This window comes from Cnephaeus nilssonii, assembly GCF_951640355.1.
Source record: "Cnephaeus nilssonii genome assembly, chromosome: 10".
NCBI lineage: Eukaryota > Metazoa > Chordata > Mammalia > Chiroptera > Vespertilionidae > Cnephaeus > Cnephaeus nilssonii.
In genome coordinates this window covers 38,015,710-38,032,638 of record NC_137081.1, presented here as the reverse complement: position 1 = coordinate 38,032,638, position 16,929 = coordinate 38,015,710, and the positions used below count along the sequence as shown (strand labels likewise).

General features: G+C 36.8%; 1 protein-coding gene across 3 annotated transcripts in view; it reads left to right on the top strand.

The window, feature by feature from the left end:
• Positions 1–16,929, top strand: part of ITGA4 (integrin subunit alpha 4) — a 77,634-nt gene that overhangs the window by 12,386 nt on the left and 48,319 nt on the right. For all 3 annotated transcript variants that reach the window (XM_079782879.1, XM_079782880.1, XM_079782881.1), the window contains exons 3-10: positions 7,030–7,136; positions 7,233–7,362; positions 9,238–9,305; positions 10,693–10,822; positions 12,408–12,493; positions 13,171–13,233; positions 13,326–13,463; positions 16,613–16,724. In XM_079782879.1, coding sequence (XP_079639005.1) covers positions 7,030–7,136; positions 7,233–7,362; positions 9,238–9,305; positions 10,693–10,822; positions 12,408–12,493; positions 13,171–13,233; positions 13,326–13,463; positions 16,613–16,724 — 834 coding nt within the window. The remainder of the gene's footprint in view (positions 1–7,029; positions 7,137–7,232; positions 7,363–9,237; positions 9,306–10,692; positions 10,823–12,407; positions 12,494–13,170; positions 13,234–13,325; positions 13,464–16,612; positions 16,725–16,929) is intronic.

The following is a 16,929-nucleotide window of genomic DNA, read 5'->3' as shown; positions in this document are numbered from 1 at the left end:
ACTCTTGTTTCTCACTACACAAGCTGGAAGCTATGGTTTGGAAGTTTAGTGCTCCCGTGTCCCATTTCACCTCTAACACATGGGTATTTTACTCTTTATTACTCAACTAGAGGCCCGATGCACAAAATTCGTGCAAGGGGCTCGGCCCTCGCAGCCCTGGCTGCCTCTTGGCCCCACGGCCCCACCCACTGGTCCTTCTGGAAGGTCATTCTGCTGCCTGGTCTAATTAGCATATTAGCTCTTTATTATATAAGATTGTTATTGCTATTAAATTCATACACATTACTGTTATCTTTTAGAAACATCATCACGTTTTATTAGATGCATGGGGAAACTAAATAGTTTAATATGATAAACACATTATAATGGATTTAATAGTTAGGGTTTGATAAGAAAAACTAAAAGAAGGGGCCACTGGGCTTAAAGAGCTGACTGCTGGTCAAATCTCTCAGCACTGAGCTCCCTCTGCTGGTGTAGTCCAAAGCAACATATTGTGGGTATGCTGGGGAGCGGAAGCATTTACCATTTAATGAACACCTACTAGTTGCCAGGCAGTCTTGCATGCACAGTCATAAATGTCCTGTAATCTTCATAACCCTGCAATGGTAGTTCTTATAATCTTGTCATATATGAATTGATTTGTTGGCCTTGAATCACACGTGTTTTTCTAATATTCTTAATTTAGAGGAATGAATTGTATAATTATTTTCACTCAGTAATTATTGCTTCTACAAATAAAGGTACCTTGAATGAATGACTCTTTACATAACGTAGAATAGAACAAGAGTCATTCATTTTTCAGGATTATTTAAGAAAAAGAGTGGAAGAGTTTGAAACATATGACTTTTTAAATGGAATAGAACTTCAACATAAAAAAAAAGTAATTGGTGGAAGTAAGGACTTTCACTATTTTTCTGAAACTTGAAATTACATCACATGTTCAGATACATATATCTATCTTCGTAGCTAGACAGCCAGACAGAGTGCCCCAATCAAATGTCTGAAGTGATGGGGAAATCACAGCACAGTACACAGGCAGATAAAGCAAACATGACATTAGAACCAAAAGTCCCAGGCACCCCTACCCACAGAGTGTTTCACTCAAGCTGTCAACAAGTGATGAAAGAAGAACTGTGAGTCTGATTTTTCCTTTTGGTCTTTCCTTGATGGAAATGCCGAGACACTGAGAACTGATCTAAACTGAGGGAAAGCACAGGACAAGATAGGGACCAAGTAAATGACATTTTTCGTGAACACTGTAGAGTTGACTATATAGTCTGGGGGCAGATTTGTGATATTTTACACATTTTCTGATGAAAAAAACTTAGTGACATGACTTCAGTTAATTCATACATCTGAAATATTTGTAGACTTCTATTTTATATGCTACTAGAGGCCCGGTGCACAAAATTTGTGCATGGGTAGGGTCCCTAGGCCTGGCCGGCGATCAGGGCTGATCAGGGCCTTCCAGCTGTTGGTTGGGGCCTTCCTTCGTTCTGCGCCATCCCCTGGTGGTCATTGCACATCATAGCAAGAGATCGAACTCCCAGTCTCCTGGTCGAACTCCCGAGGGGAAAGACACTTCGCATATTAGCCTTTTATATATATTAGCCTTTTATATATAGATAGATAGGGTAGTGGGAAGTAACAGACCCTCTATTTCTGACAAGTTTTTTATTCTAATATTTTCCATTTACCAGCCCCACGGGGTTGGACAAGTTATTTTTTTTCTTCTTTAAGACTCAATTTTCTCATCTGAAAATAGGATTGATAAACTAGTCTTCCCGGCTGCTACTGTGAGAAGTAAATGAGCTAAAGTGTAAGATAAGGATTAAGTGACAACAACTGCCACAAATATTTTATGGAGGATATAAACCATGACATATGTTTAGTTTAATCACATGTTTAGATTAATCCTTAAAATAATAACAATGCTAACATCAGTTAACATTTGTTTGCTTTCTCTGCTAAGCTCTGGCCCAAGTGCTTCACACATATCTCACTTACTCCCCATAATCCTTGTGCAAAGGCTGTGAGCCAGGCACCTCCTGTGGGCCCAGCTGACTCTCCGTTTTAAATAGTCCTCCTCACATACCCCACTTTATAAAGACTTTCAAACCAGCAAACACGGTTTTCCTTCAGACCATCTATTACCATCTTAAAACTCAAGGCAATATGTTAGAAGAGAAGTAAGGAAGAACAGTAGTGAAGGAAGATCTCCAAAGCCTAGATCCCTGAGAGTTTGGTGAAATTATTGCAGTAAAGCAGCAATTTTCTAACCGGTGTGCCGTAAGAGGTGTGAATGAATCAAAATTATACCTATTCTATTTATTTTTTATCAGATCAGGAAAAATTATATATTTTTTGATGTGCTGCAGAATATTAGTAACTAGGTTATGTGTGTCATGAGATGAAAAAAGGTTGAAAATCGCTGCAGTGAACGATCAGTAAATCTAGTAAAGGATTGGTGGTGGTATAATGTATTTCAGGATTCCCTCCCTCAGCAAATACATATTTCATTCCGGCCTTCTACAGGTAAGGCCTTGTTCTGGGCTGTGGGAGTGCCACAGTCAACAAAATACAGTACCTGCCCTCATGGAGGTGACATTCAAGATCGAATACCCTCCCATGGTCTCATATTTTCAGACTTGGAACAATGACACTAAAGAATAACAACAAAAGGGGGTGGCAAAAAGTGTACCTAACTGGCTTTGTACTAACATCGTTTGTATTTATCTATTGGAGTTACTGCTTATTCATATTAATATACATGTATGTATACTGAATCAAAAATCAGTAGATGGAAATTTAGAAAATGAAGCAGTAAGCAGACATCTTTATATTTCCTTTCCCAAATGAAACATAAAAAAGAGAAAGATGGGTTTCAGTTTTTAGAATATAGCTTTGTATTTTTAATGTCTATTGGGAAAATGCATTCAACTGTGCTAAGGATTAGTCATTCTAGTTGTATAAAAGCATGGAAAATTATCACATGTTAATTTCTGCTGACCTCTTTTATGTTAAACCATGTAAAGGACTTTCTTAATTATGAAGCTGATTTAATTGACTGAGTTTACATTAGTAATAAATGAGCTGAGTTGAAAACCAGATTATAAATAATTTCAGCCTGACATTTAAGTCAAAAATAAAGATAATCTGAGTTTGTTTATGATGTTCAGTTTCCTGACATTAACTTTCTTATGCCGGTTTTAATCATCATCATTTCTGGCCACATTAGAAATACTGAATTTACACACACACAAAAATTTACTTAACATTTGATATCCTTTTTCAATATCTAGCCAAAACCAAGGAGGAAAAAAGATATTATTATAAAAATATTTGTTGTTGAAAGTATTGCACATGTCTCCTTTCCCCCCCCCCCCCCCATTGACTCCTTATAGCCCGCCCCCGCCCGCCCTCTAGTATTATTTTTAAAAGGAAGTGGTTTCTTTTCAGATATGACATAATGCAGGAAAGGCACAGCATTTACATTGCAGAGCAGTTGCTCACAAGCCCAAGTGCACACTACAACTGCCCAGGGAGCTTTTCAGATAATTCTGACGCCTGGGTCTCAACCCAGACACATCACATCGGAGCCGCTGGGAGCAGGAACCAGGTGTCAGGATTTGTTCAGAACTCTCCCCAGGTGATCCTCATGTCCAGTCAAGGCCGAGAACCACGTGATAAAGGAGTGGACTTAGGAGCAAGCCAGGTAAAGGAAAAGCTCTGGAGAAGGCCCCGAGTGTAAGCTGATGATGAGAGGGTTTTATTTCTCTGCCAAGATTCTGTAGGCATTAAAGAAGAAAACCATAAACAAAAGTCCCTGAAAATTAAGAAAACACCTAGAGTGGTAGTGGGGACTTACAGGCATTCTTTGAACTGCTCCTGTCTTGTAACCGGTGCTGAAAGTATTACCGTGGCGGCAGAAGGTGTGTTGGGAAGAAAAGGAGAACCCTCTATAAATGTGAGTCTGTGTGTTTGTTCACTGATTAGAATTAGTTTTTATTTCTTCTGTGGAAGGGTAATTGTTTCATGACTGTGTTGGTTTGTGAATTTTCTTTCTGCTGGGGCATTTATCTTTTTGTACCCACATTTCACATTAAGATACAAAACACAAATAGAAGATCAGATACCCAGTCAAAGCTTTGTATTGCTTTTCATTTATTGAACTTCCATTTTCAGCACACATTTCCAGGCTCTGGGCTAGTAATGAACAAGACTTAGTACTGGTCAAGATGAAGTAGGTCATTATTTACTAAGCCTGGGAAGTAGATAGGATAGTTGTGAATAAATAATGTACTTGTATTAGTCAGGGTTCACCAGAGAAACAGAACCGACAGGGTAGCTAGATAGACTTATCCATCTATCTACCTTTCAATCTATCTACAAGGAGATTCACAATTGGCTCCCTCAGTTATGGAGGCTGAGAAAGTCCTATGACCTGCCATCGGCAAGCTGAAGAAGCAGGAACACTGGTGTAATTCAGGCCAAAGGCTTGAGAAGTTGGGGGTGGGGTGGGGGCATGGTGCATTGATATAAGTTCCAAAGACCTGAGAGGTACTCAGACATGGAGAGAAAGATGTTTGAGGGAAGGGACACCAAAAAAGTGGGAAAGTGAGTAGTTTGGTTATGATGTGAGTGAGTCTAAAGTGTGAGCTTCTGAGCAGTGGTGACATCCTGGTGGAGCTAAAACGAAAACAGGATACAAGTTGGAATCACCGATGGCTCCAGAAAACAGTTTAATCACACAGGTGTTTCTCTAGTCTTCATTTTTAAATTTGAAGACTCGGCCAAGAAACAGACAATAACAATTCACTATTTTGCAGATAAAAATTTTTGGCCATTTTTCTCAAGCAACTTACATAGCATTGTGTGGTTCTCAACTATTGTGTTTACTTTTTTCAAACTTTTGGGGTGCATCTCTAGAACAGTAAATTTGTTTCTAAATATTTAGTATAATTTTGATGAAAGAAAGTGTCCATTATATTACACCATATTTTAAGAGATGTGTGTTATTTGTGACCTCCTTCCTCTCCTGTCCTTAGTTTTTCTCCTACTTGGTTGCCTTAGTGACTGTAAATTTAGAAGACTTTGGTATTTTCTTAGAAGATATTTCATTGAAGTGTCTATTGTAAATAATAAGAACTTGAACTTCAGGTAAACAGGGTCTATCAGTTATCATCTGTTTTTGACATTATAAAAAAAAACTGGCAATTTTAGTGAAAAATCAAACTGAAAATTGCATCACAATGAAAATTAAAATTTCATGTCAGTCTCTTTCACTTTCCTTCCATTATGTTGACATCATGTAGCCACAATCAAACTCTGTGTGAGACCTTACCTACCGAAGCACACAATACAATTCTTTCTCCCTCCTTCCCTCTTCCTTTTTCTTTTTTAGTCTTAACATAGAGACCTTACGTTTCCACTGGGACTATCTTTTGCCAAGGTTTGGGCTGCAGCATGATTCTTCCCATTCCAAATAGACATTGCTAATCAACCCCAGCATTCTTCTTCCAGACCCATCCTTATGTGTCTTCCTTTCACTGTAGTGCTCCAAGCAGCCGCTGCCAATAGGTGGGACTTGCCAGTCACTATTCTACAGGAAACCTGGCCAGAACAACATAATCCAGAAGAATTGCTAATTCTTTCATAGCAATTTCCAGATCATGGGAACCATCTGGGGTAGTCAGGGCCTCACCTGAACCTACTAAAGCAGAATCTTCCAGGGGCTGGGAAGCTTTCTTCAGTTCTGCTGTGTTAAGGGTTTTGCTGTTTTTCCTGATCAACATCTTGGAGAACAAACAAGTGTATACACAATTCATCTTCCTATACTCCTTAAAACAAAATCTCTCCTACCCAGGAGATTTTCTGCAAATAATTTTGCTTCCAAAATATTAGCCTTATTGATACAGGCATTCTGAGTTTGCCCAGGAAACTTGAGGGGTTAAGGTTATAGGAGGAGACAGTGCCTAATTTAGAAAATGGTTCCTATAAATGTATGAACACAGTGACCAGTGTTCAAAATGAAGTAAACAAACCCAAGTTCCACATTCTTCCAATCAAATTAATGCAAATACATTGGCCTGCCTTTGGAAGGAAGCCCAGGTGAAATGGGCTATCACATGGCAATTGAAGAGGGTGAAAATACAGACAGCAGAAGGAATCGTAAGGTTCTGCATCTTATTCTTCCCTAAAATCACTTAATTGAACTCACTTTAATACAGGATCCTAGCTATAAAGCAAAGAAGTCACTCTAACAAAAGGGAAACATTATCACTGTGCAGATGACTTTCTTTTGTACAATTTAGGAGTACTGTATTGCCCACGAGTAATACTTAGGTTTAGTTTTCTTTCTATTCGTGTATTTGCCAAAGTTCTACCAAAGTTTTTTTATTTACTACTGATATAATCTGTTTTTTAACGTCTTTTTTCCCGTGTTGAGAGCAGTCACGATCAACTAAATATAAACCACAGGGTAGTTTGCTTTCAATGCTAGTCAGTGTCACCATGCTCATTATATACACGGCCAATTTCCACATGATCAGTCATCCCCTTCCAGCTTCAAGAAACTGACTTCAGTGATGAAGATCATACTGTCTTTTATTGTTAATGTCTCAATACAAGGTGTATCTTACAAAGTGCTCTGATGATGTTGTCAATAATGTTAGATAAATGGTCCAAGCAAAGGTGGGAATTCTTCACCAAGCATTCTACATTGCCATGGATTTTGCACAGCCTCTGTTGGTGTAAACTGGTCATCTCCCCTCCCAGTCATTTCTACAAATAAAAATCACCTTTCGAGAAAACACATTTGTACCAAGTAACTCACAGTTACGTAACTCGCAGTTATCCTCCCCTCATTGTGCACTGAATATAAGATGACATATAAGCAGGGATTTGGGCACTTCACACGTGGTTGAAGGGAAAAAAACATTGGGGATAAGCATGATGTGTTCATTTGCTCTCCTAGAATAACATAGTTTTCAAGGTAACTGATGATAACGTTGTTTTCAAATGTGGTAGGTAGCCCTCAAGGAGACCCTTGTGGAAAGACTTGTTTGGAAGAAAGAGACAATCAGTGGTTGGGGGTCACGCTTTCCAGACAGCCAGGAGAAAATGGATCCATCGTGGTAGGTTATTGGAATTGGTCCACTGATCACATCATGAAATCAGATATTCTGGGTGTAACTTCCACATAATTTATTCTACTTTTATGTTTTATTCAGACTTGTGGGCATAGATGGAAAAATATATATTACATGAAGAATGAAAATAAGCTCCCCACGGGTGGTTGCTATAGAATGCCCGCTAATTTACGAACAGAACTGAGTAAAAGACTAGCTCCATGCTATCAAGGTAAGAGAAGATTGTAATATTAACTGGATCAAAAGAAACAAGTGAATGACTTTTAATTTTTAAAAATTATTTTCAATTTTAGATGTGTGGGGAGGGGATTTTTGAAATAGCTGTGTTCTTTATAAGTACTCAAAGTACCCTTTCCTTTTTTTATTGGTTTTCATAAATGCACTTTGTGTTTTTAGGAAATTCTACAGTTTAATTTGAATAATTCTAGAATCTAGTTGATAATTACCCATTTTTGCATTAAATACATTTTCCATTCAGTATATGTGAGTCTAATACTCAACAATTATAGGACACTTAAAATCGTGAAATTACATTGAGACATCTGATCAGTGAGAAACAAAACTATTTAGGTTACTTGCTTTATCTTTAGCTGCAAAGAATATTCAGAAAGATTCAAGTATAATGGAAGCAAATATTTTTCACTTTTTTTTTTCAAATTCACTTGTTTTTCTTGAACTAGCAAGGGATTGGTATCTTAAGTTTGAAAGGTTTTCCCATAAAAATTCTAGGCCATAGGTAGCATTACTGCACACCGAGCTAGGACATAAACAATGGAAGTGAAAAAATTTCATGGTAAATGTCAATAAAGCATTAAAAAATGTATCTACAACAGAACAAATTCTAAAAATCTGTCTTTGGAAAACTCAGCATTAAGTAAATATATATTCCAACTTTTCTAACCAAAATGATTACCCCAGTCTCCAAGAAAATATCTGTCACCTGACAAAATTTTGAACAAATAAGCAAATTCAGGTACTGACTCTATTAATATTGGCATTTGATATCATGGAGAAGCTTATATCATATATATTCCTGATTGGCCTTTGGATGGCAATTCTTAATTGCAGTAAAAATCAGTCTAGTTTTCTGCATTTTTATTATCCTCTTCTTCCTAATGATTTATACTTTGAAACAATTTCCTGATTGTTTTTAGTTTTGCTCAGATATACCTAGTCACATTCTACAAAAAAATTCAAGATGACATAAATATAAGATAACTGAAATTATAGGAAAATTTATAAAAATAGAAAAAATAGGCTCGGGGAAGATATAAAAAAGAGTGAAAATCATGACAGAGTATAGTAATGATAAATGACAGCAATCCTTTTAAATTTTCTAGTTAGTAAAACCAAAGCAAAGATGTGGTCCTGATTCTTATTTTCATAGAGGTTTACTGATGTCAGTGTTTCAGAAGCAAAGCTCTGTGTTCATAGCAAGTTCCAAAAGCATCCATTCATGGGGGCTTCATAATAAGAGACCCTCTACTGGGAAAAATCTAGGAAGATTTTTCCTGTTATGTGGGTATTTTTTTCCTGTTATTTTTTTTTTTTTAATTGAGGAACTATAACTAAAAAAAAAAAAAATGGGAATGAAATACGTGTGATTTCTGGTTGATGATTGCATATACTGAAAAGTAAATGAAATTAGGCAGTAGACTTTAGAATATTAGATGTGGGAGAAATTCTGGCAATTTTTTGAGTCAAATGCCTTCATTTTATAGAGGAGAAAACTGTGACCAAGGGATATCATCTAATTTTTTCAGGGTCAGCCCTCTGGTAGCAGAAGGGGCCCCCACCTCAGATTTTTATGCTATTTCTTATCCCAAATGTCTATCCATATTTGCAAGTTAATATGGAGGCGGGGGAGGGGGGGCTTATGAAATAAGGACAATAGTCATTGTCTGTGAAAGCTTTTCCCCCCCTTTTCTGCCTTTGGTCAAACACTGGCTGGTGGCAGAGCTAGGAGCCTCCATTCTAGTATTTTTTAATTTGTGTCCTGGACTAGTCACCTATCCTCCGTAAAATAAAATTACACAGATTTTGTCTTTATATGAAATCCTGAATTGTTTTTTCTACTTTATTTTAGATTATGTGAAAAATTTTGGAGACAATTTTGCATCATGTCAAGTTGGAATATCTAGTTTCCACATGGAGGTAATAGTCCAAAAAATAGCTGCTATGAATGTTTACATATAGAATTTTAATGTTTCTGAAGACTTCGAAGACTGATATTATGCTTTACAGTAAAAATTGTATAATATCTGATTAATATTTGAAAGTACAGTATTATAGCTTAATTTTTATCACTCAATATTTGACGTAATATTAGATAACTGTGCCACATAAGAGCAACTAAAAGTCTATACTAAAGAATATTACATTCATTAAGAATTTAATAGAAATTAAAAGTAGCTATAGTTATTTGTTTTGTTAACTTTGGCATTGAAAATACCTAAGTATGTTATTTTTACTTGTTAAGGAGGGGAGTAAACATATGAATTCACACTTTCAATTAAAATGATGAGAATTGGGAGATTGAAGAACTTAATAACCTCTTAGATCTCTTAGATCAGATATATTCTCAAACTCAATTATTCTTTTTCCACCACTCTAGTCATTCTGTAACTCCCAGTGAATGATCACAGTTGTACTCAACCTTCAAAGCTGCCAGTTTCCCTTTAAAACCAGTTATGAATTTATGAATGTTTTCTGAACCTATGTAGAAAGCCTTAGGTTTACAATTTCCATAAATATTACCTACTATGTAAAAAAAAAAAAGCAATGATTTCTTTAGTGTATATTTAAATTGGTCTTTTTTTGAAATTCAGAATTGTTTAGGAAATTTAGAAATATGTTAAATAGATTTGATTGCTGAAAGTTTTCATATTTTACTAGACAACTATCTGCTTATTTCAATCTTCCCTCTGTTTGCTTTTTCTAAATTCATATTTATTATCAAATATGTCCCCCAAATTTTTTAAAGATTTTTTTTATTGATTTCAGAGAGAGAGAGAGAGAGAGAGAGAGAAACATCAAAAAGAGAGAATCATTGATCGCAAGCCCAAGATTTTATTGGATTATTTTTTTCTAAGCTAACATTGTTAAGGAAACTAGTTAATGGCTTTTTGCAAATTGAAATAAGTTAAGTCTACTTTTTCACTCTTTGACAACACATGATTATCTCTGTAATGAGCACTAATGAATTACCCAGATATGCTTTACTTTAATAGAAACCACATTGCCTTTCTCCTGAAAGCTCACTCTAGTGTTCAATGATTCTACCTTTGATTTCTAAGTCCACTGATAAGTGTGAAGTGAAAGTTTCTTTTCAAAAACTCTTTTAGTGAAAATCCATTAGCTAGCTTCTCTGGCTTTTTTTTTTTTTTCCTGGTGTGATTTTAAGTTCATGAAATGCTCAGGTTTTAGAAATTTATTATAAAAATGCATTCTTGTCACTATTTACTTAAAATGTATATCTGGAAGAGGTTTTGGGTGGTGAGATTAAACTTTTAAAGGATGCTAAATTGTTTATTTCTTACAGGATTTAATTGTGATGGGAGCTCCAGGATCATCTTATTGGACTGGCTCTATTTTTGCCTACAATATCACTGCAAATAAATACACGGCTTTTTTAGACAAAGACAATCAAGTAAAATTTGGAAGTTACTTAGGTACTGTAAAAATTGACAAACGGAAATTATAATCTTTCTTATAGATACTAGTGATTATAAGTAAGGGAAATTATATTTTTCAGAATATCAAAATGGCCCTAGCTAGTTGACTCAGTGGATAGAGCATCGGCCTGCGGACCAAAGGGTCCTGGGTTCAAGTCTGGTCAAGGGCATGTACCTTGGTTGCAGCCTCCTCCCTGGTGTGTGCAGGAGGCAACCAATCCATTGTTTCTTTCACATGTCAATATTTCTCTCTGTCTTTTCCTCTCTCTTCCACTCTCTAAAAATCAATGGAAAAAGATCCTCAGGTGAGGATTAAAACAAACAGAAAAAAAGATCAAAATGGCCAGTGGTTATTAAAAAGACAGTTTGTCTGTTTAAGAATACAATCTGTGAAACTTTAGTTAATTTCACATTTAACATAATGTAACTACAGTCATCGATATATAAGTCTTAGACTGGAGCTCCTGGTTTGCTGCAAAGTGCTTATTCTGTGGAGTAAAACTGGTGAACGTGTATCTTTATGTAGTCTACTTATTACTATAAAGGTAGTATTGATTGAGTGCTTACCATATCCGAGGAACTTTTGTAAGCACTATACATTAATTAACTCATTTAATTATATAAGAGTAAGTAAGTATAGTTTCTTAAAGAACCAGCTGAAAATCAGTCAGGTTGTGGACCGCATTCTAGACAATGGGTAACATTATGAAGCATATGGGTCTAAAAAATGGCTCATTGACCTTTGCCTCATAAGTTCTTAGAATATTTCTCAGAGCTTAACTATTTTTATCTTCTTATTCTTATTTAATGACTCAGCAGTGGGATTATTTATAGACTGTTTCAATAGAAACACGAGATTTTTCTGGCATTGATTCCCTTGTTATAGTAAAAGAAATGCCTGTAGTTTCTTAGAAAGTATAGAATTGCTTAAGCCATATGTGCTTCAAATGTGAGCAGTCTATACTCAGAAATAATGATAAGAAAAAGCAGTACTATTTTTCCCATTTGAACAGAAGGAATTCATTTTCAAACAGGGAATTCATTTACAATTCAACGTTTACTTGTTTAGAGTTGAAGGTTATCTTCAAGTATTATAAAATATAACTTGGTATTACCCTCTCTATTACATAATGAAACAAAAATATTTCCCCATTTCTATCATCATAAAATTTTATCATAATAAAGATTTCATGGCAAAAAAATTGCAACTTAGGAAACTTTACACTCAAAGTTTAAAATGTCATATTTTCTTTGCTCTAAAATATTTCTGCTGTAATCCCAGAAGCTTGCATGTCCTGATACTACACAGAGACTAACAAACCAAACATAAAGGTGCTATATTCAATTTCTAGGACTTGGATAGATAAGCCATGTGACTAGTTTCATAATGCACACATTAATAATTAAAGCATAAAATGAATGACCAATTGTGTGTACTAGTATTGCTTTGCTAAATATTATTAAAATTCTGTTCCATGTAGTCACTTTGTATTCAGTCTCACTTAATTCTGAGTGGATACGTGATAATATATTTTACCCATGGCAGATGACGAACCTCATAATTGTCTCCGTTTTCTTGAAGGATACTCAGTCGGAGCTGGTCATTTTCGGAGTAGGGATACCACCGAAGTTGTCGGAGGAGCCCCTCAACATGAACAGATTGGTAAAGTAAGAACTACGTTTTTATATTTATTTCTTTACAAGGATTCAAATAGATTGCATGAGAGAAGGAGAGGTTAAAGGAAGAAGCGCACACATGCTAAGGAATGAAAGCTAGAAATGATGAGCCGTGTGCTACGTTTAGTGGAATTGGTGAACATTGTACGGCTTTTAGATAAAATTGGGCAGAAAAGCTTTAAGGAAAATGATATGTCAAATGAAGCTTTTCTTTCTTATGAGTAAACTGTTTTTGAGAGAACTGTCTCAAGGTGTCCGGGGAATATATTTATTGGTTAACAAATTTACAACTAAGGGGAAATTGGGGTGGCAACATGTTTTATGGCAAGACTACGAAGAATAAGATGCTATTTTTGGCTTTAGCTTTTGTCATATTGTTGTGTAAAGGTTACTGAATTTTTCTTAGCCTTACTTTGAAAAGTGAGGCAAAAATGCTTTCTTTCTGCGCTCTCTCTCAGGGGCCAGGAGGTAGCTCCTGAGAAGGTAGTTTTGCAAGGAAGGCATGTTAACCTGAACATGGTTTCCTAAACCTTTGGGATCACTCTGAAAAGGATTTTTAAAACTGTATTTGAGCAATTACAGGTTATGAAAAATGGTATTTTGATCAAATGAAAAAAAAATGTTAAATGTCGTAGTCTAACCTTTTCTAATTCTCTTCACAATTGCAGGCATACATATTCAGAATTGATGAAAGGGAACTAAAGATCTTACATGAAATGAAAGGTAAAAAGGTAATATGTCTCTACCTTTGGTATCCCTGGGGGCTTTGGTGCCTAACCCTGCTCTTTTCTCAGTGACTGGGTCTGGTTTGTTTTTGGAGCAGCTTGGCTCTTATTTTGGAGCTTCTATCTGTGCCGTGGACCTCAACGCAGACGGCTTCTCGGACCTGCTGGTGGGAGCTCCCATGCAGAGCAGCATCAGGGAGGAAGGCAGAGTGTTCGTGTACATCAACTCCGGCTCAGTAAGTCCAAGGATCCCAAGCTGGGAGCCCCTCAGGGGATCATGTTGGGAACTTATTCCGGAGTTCTGAGACTACAGATTCTTAGGCTTATTTTAATGATGAAAATAAAAATGCTGGTATGGTACTGATGCTCCCAACATGAAATAGAATAGGATGATAAATGGGCCGCTGACCCATTTTGACATCCCAGAAGGAGGAGATGAGTCATTCCAGAGCTTCTCCAGTCACAGCTGGGAGGTACGCCCTCCAATATATGACGTTTCTTTCACTTTTCATTGTGACACAAATCTAGTTTGAAAGCATGATGTTTGCATCCTTCAAAATGTGGATTTATTATTGTAGTGAATTGTCCTTATACGATTTAATAATTACAAAATATTACTTGAAATAGACGAGAAAATATTTCACATTCTCAATTTCTTGATTTGACCATTGGAAACAAGACATGTTTTGACAAAATGTTAATTTGCACAATTAATATAGATTGATAAGAATATAAAATTGACATAGTTTCTTCCACAGTGGATATAGGATTTGCAGACATACATAATTATTGCTTATTGTTGAGTTTTAAATTATGGACAGGTCAGTTAAAAGAGTTCTGCTGGCCTTGTCTTGCCAGTCTGTCTTCCTGACCTTAAGTCAGAGCAGAGAATGGATAGGGCCTTCGTGGGGTCCTTCGGGCCTGCCTTTGGTTTAAGAGCACGAGTGGGTTTGTGAGAACGTTAGTTCATTTCTTAAGGCACAGGCATCACTCGAACAAAGTAAAATCTGTTTCAAGAAGGTATTTGTAATCTTATTTATTCAATGGTTCCACACCTTTTAATGAATTTCTATCTTAAACATCAGGTTAAACTTTTTAAAGTTTTAAGAGGAAATAGTCTTATAAAGCTGAGAGATTCTGAAAGTTCCAGATGTAGAGCAGGAAAGTTATGTATGCGTTCGAATTTTCTATACTGTTTTAATCTAAATTTAATAGTAAAAGCTTATTACCTACAAAGTGATCACACCTCATTAATAGTCATGTCAGGTATTATTACTTTTTCTGGCAGAGCTATTTCACATTTCCCTATCCATAAGTGGTCTTCCTTAGACTAGCTACATCCTCATTCTGCATTCTTCTCTTTCCCTTCTCTTTATAACTAAACTTTTTGAGGATAGTTTGAACGGTAGAATTTATACCTAAAATAAGGCAGTATAGGACCTTGTTGTTCCCATTGAAATCTTAAGCAATCCCAATATGAAAGCCAGATAAAAGTGGCGCTCCTTTGCTTAAAGGGCAAAAGAGGAGCTGTACCCACAAGTCTACCCTTTTGTTCTTTCCTCACTCCTGCCCTGAGGCACCCCTATTGAACACTGGGGTTAAAAGTCATAGTTCAGCCCTAACCGGTTTGGCTCAGTGGATAGAGCGTCAGCCTGCGCACTTAAGGGTCCCAGGTTCGATTCCAGTCAAGGGCATGTATGACCTTGGTTGCAGGCACATCCCCCCAGTAGGGGGAGTGCAGGAGGCAGCTGACTCTCTAGCCCTCTCCCTTCCTCTCTGTAAAAAATCAATAAAATATATTTTAAAAAATTGTAATGGATTTCAGCTTTTAAAGCTTGCTCTGGCATTGATTATTCTTTCTTTGCTCCTTTCTAACTTCCTGTTTTATACCTCTCTAAAAAGGCACTAACCACTACCACAAAGGAATTATATTATATACTTATTAGTTTGGTTTGCTAATATCTGTTCCTCTCCCGGAATGTAGACACCCTGTGGAAAGGGATCATCTGTCTTGTTTACTGCTGTTTCCTCGGGGCCTGAAAGAGTCCTGGACAAGTGGGTGCTCAGTAATTATTTGTTAATGAACTCGAGAAAGAATGATACTTGAATGAATATGGCTTCCACCTACTTCTACTAAAATAGCTCTCAGGGGTCCCCAGCGAACTCTTGGTCGCCGTTCTCTGTGACTGGAGAATGCTCGCAGAAGAGTGATTACCGCTTTTTGAAACTCTCCCCTGGAACCTCAGTGCCTTGGCATTTCCTTAGGTCTGCACTGTCTCATCCTTGTTGGAGTCTCTTCTGCCTTCTGCTCTTTAAATTAGGTGGTTCTCTGGGAGCAGGATAAGTACAGGGATTTTTTAGTTGGAAAGTAAAAGGTGAAGGGCACTTGCCAAGGGGAAGAACATGCGTGTACTTAGGAAACGATGAATAGACTTATTTGAGCAGAGGAATGAGTAAGTAGCAGGTGGATATTTTTTTCTATAAGAGAGTAACATGATTGGCATGTAGAGAGTCTGGTAGCTATTATCGCAACATAATTGAATGTCTTAATGTAGTCACTCATCTCCCCACTTCAGGGATAGCGGTTGACCAATTCATGTTCACTGCTGCTGGAATAAGGTTCCAAAGGCCAGCTTCGGTCGCATCACTCCTCAACTCAGAAACCTTCAGCAGCTTCCCATTGTCCCCTAAATTGAGAGTTAATTTTCCCCAGTGTTCACAGTCCCACCCTACAAGGATCCAATCTGAATATTTTGTTCTCACTCATTATACACACTGTTCATTATAGCCACATTCTTTGGAATTTGTGCTTTGCTGATAATTTTCTCTGTGTATCAAGATTATGCCCATCCTTCATTAGTTACCTTGAATATTGTTTATGAAATCTCTCCTGGCTCTCACAATTACATATACTCTCCTTGCTCTTTGATATTACCAGGCAGTCTGGACTTCTACGTCAGTTACATGCCGGTGTGTAGCCTTTCCTGTAACTCGGCTTCTTTAGGAAAGGGCCTGTGTCATATAAACACACTGCCTGTTCCCTTTCACTTGTCAGTCTGTAGAGTGCCGTGCCTGCAGTAGGAACTCGATAAATATTTGCCAAATTGAATTATCAAAATGATTTATTGGATTTTTCAAAAACTAAGAATCATGAGTTTGACCATTTTTTATATCCTTTGAGCTCTAATCATACTATGATGTGTTGACATGTGCTTGATAAATATTTATTGAATTGAACCGAGATGTGTGTACTACAGCTCAGTCTGTAGTTGGTCCAACTTGTTGGAAGCATTAGGAAAAAATCAATATCCAATTACAACAGTAAATCATGTGTAAAGTTGTCAGGGAGTGTTACAATGCCGCCTTTCTCCCCCTCTCTGTCTAGGGAGCAGTAATGAATGAAATGGAAACAGAGCTCGTTGGAAGTGACAAATACGCTGCAAGATTTGGGGAATCTATAGTTAATCTTGGTGACATCGATAACGATGGCTTTGAAGGTAAATAAAAGGATCCAATTTAGCATTTGATTTCCACTTTTAAAATGGTACGTGGAAGAAAATATGACTGGAGTTTTATGTTGTTTGTCTTTCTATAGAAAATGGGGCCAGAATGTAGGCTAAGTTTTCTTCTTTTTTTAGTCACACCTGACTTCTCCTTAGTTGTCAGCTATTGATTCTTACTGTTGTTATATGCCATTGGTTC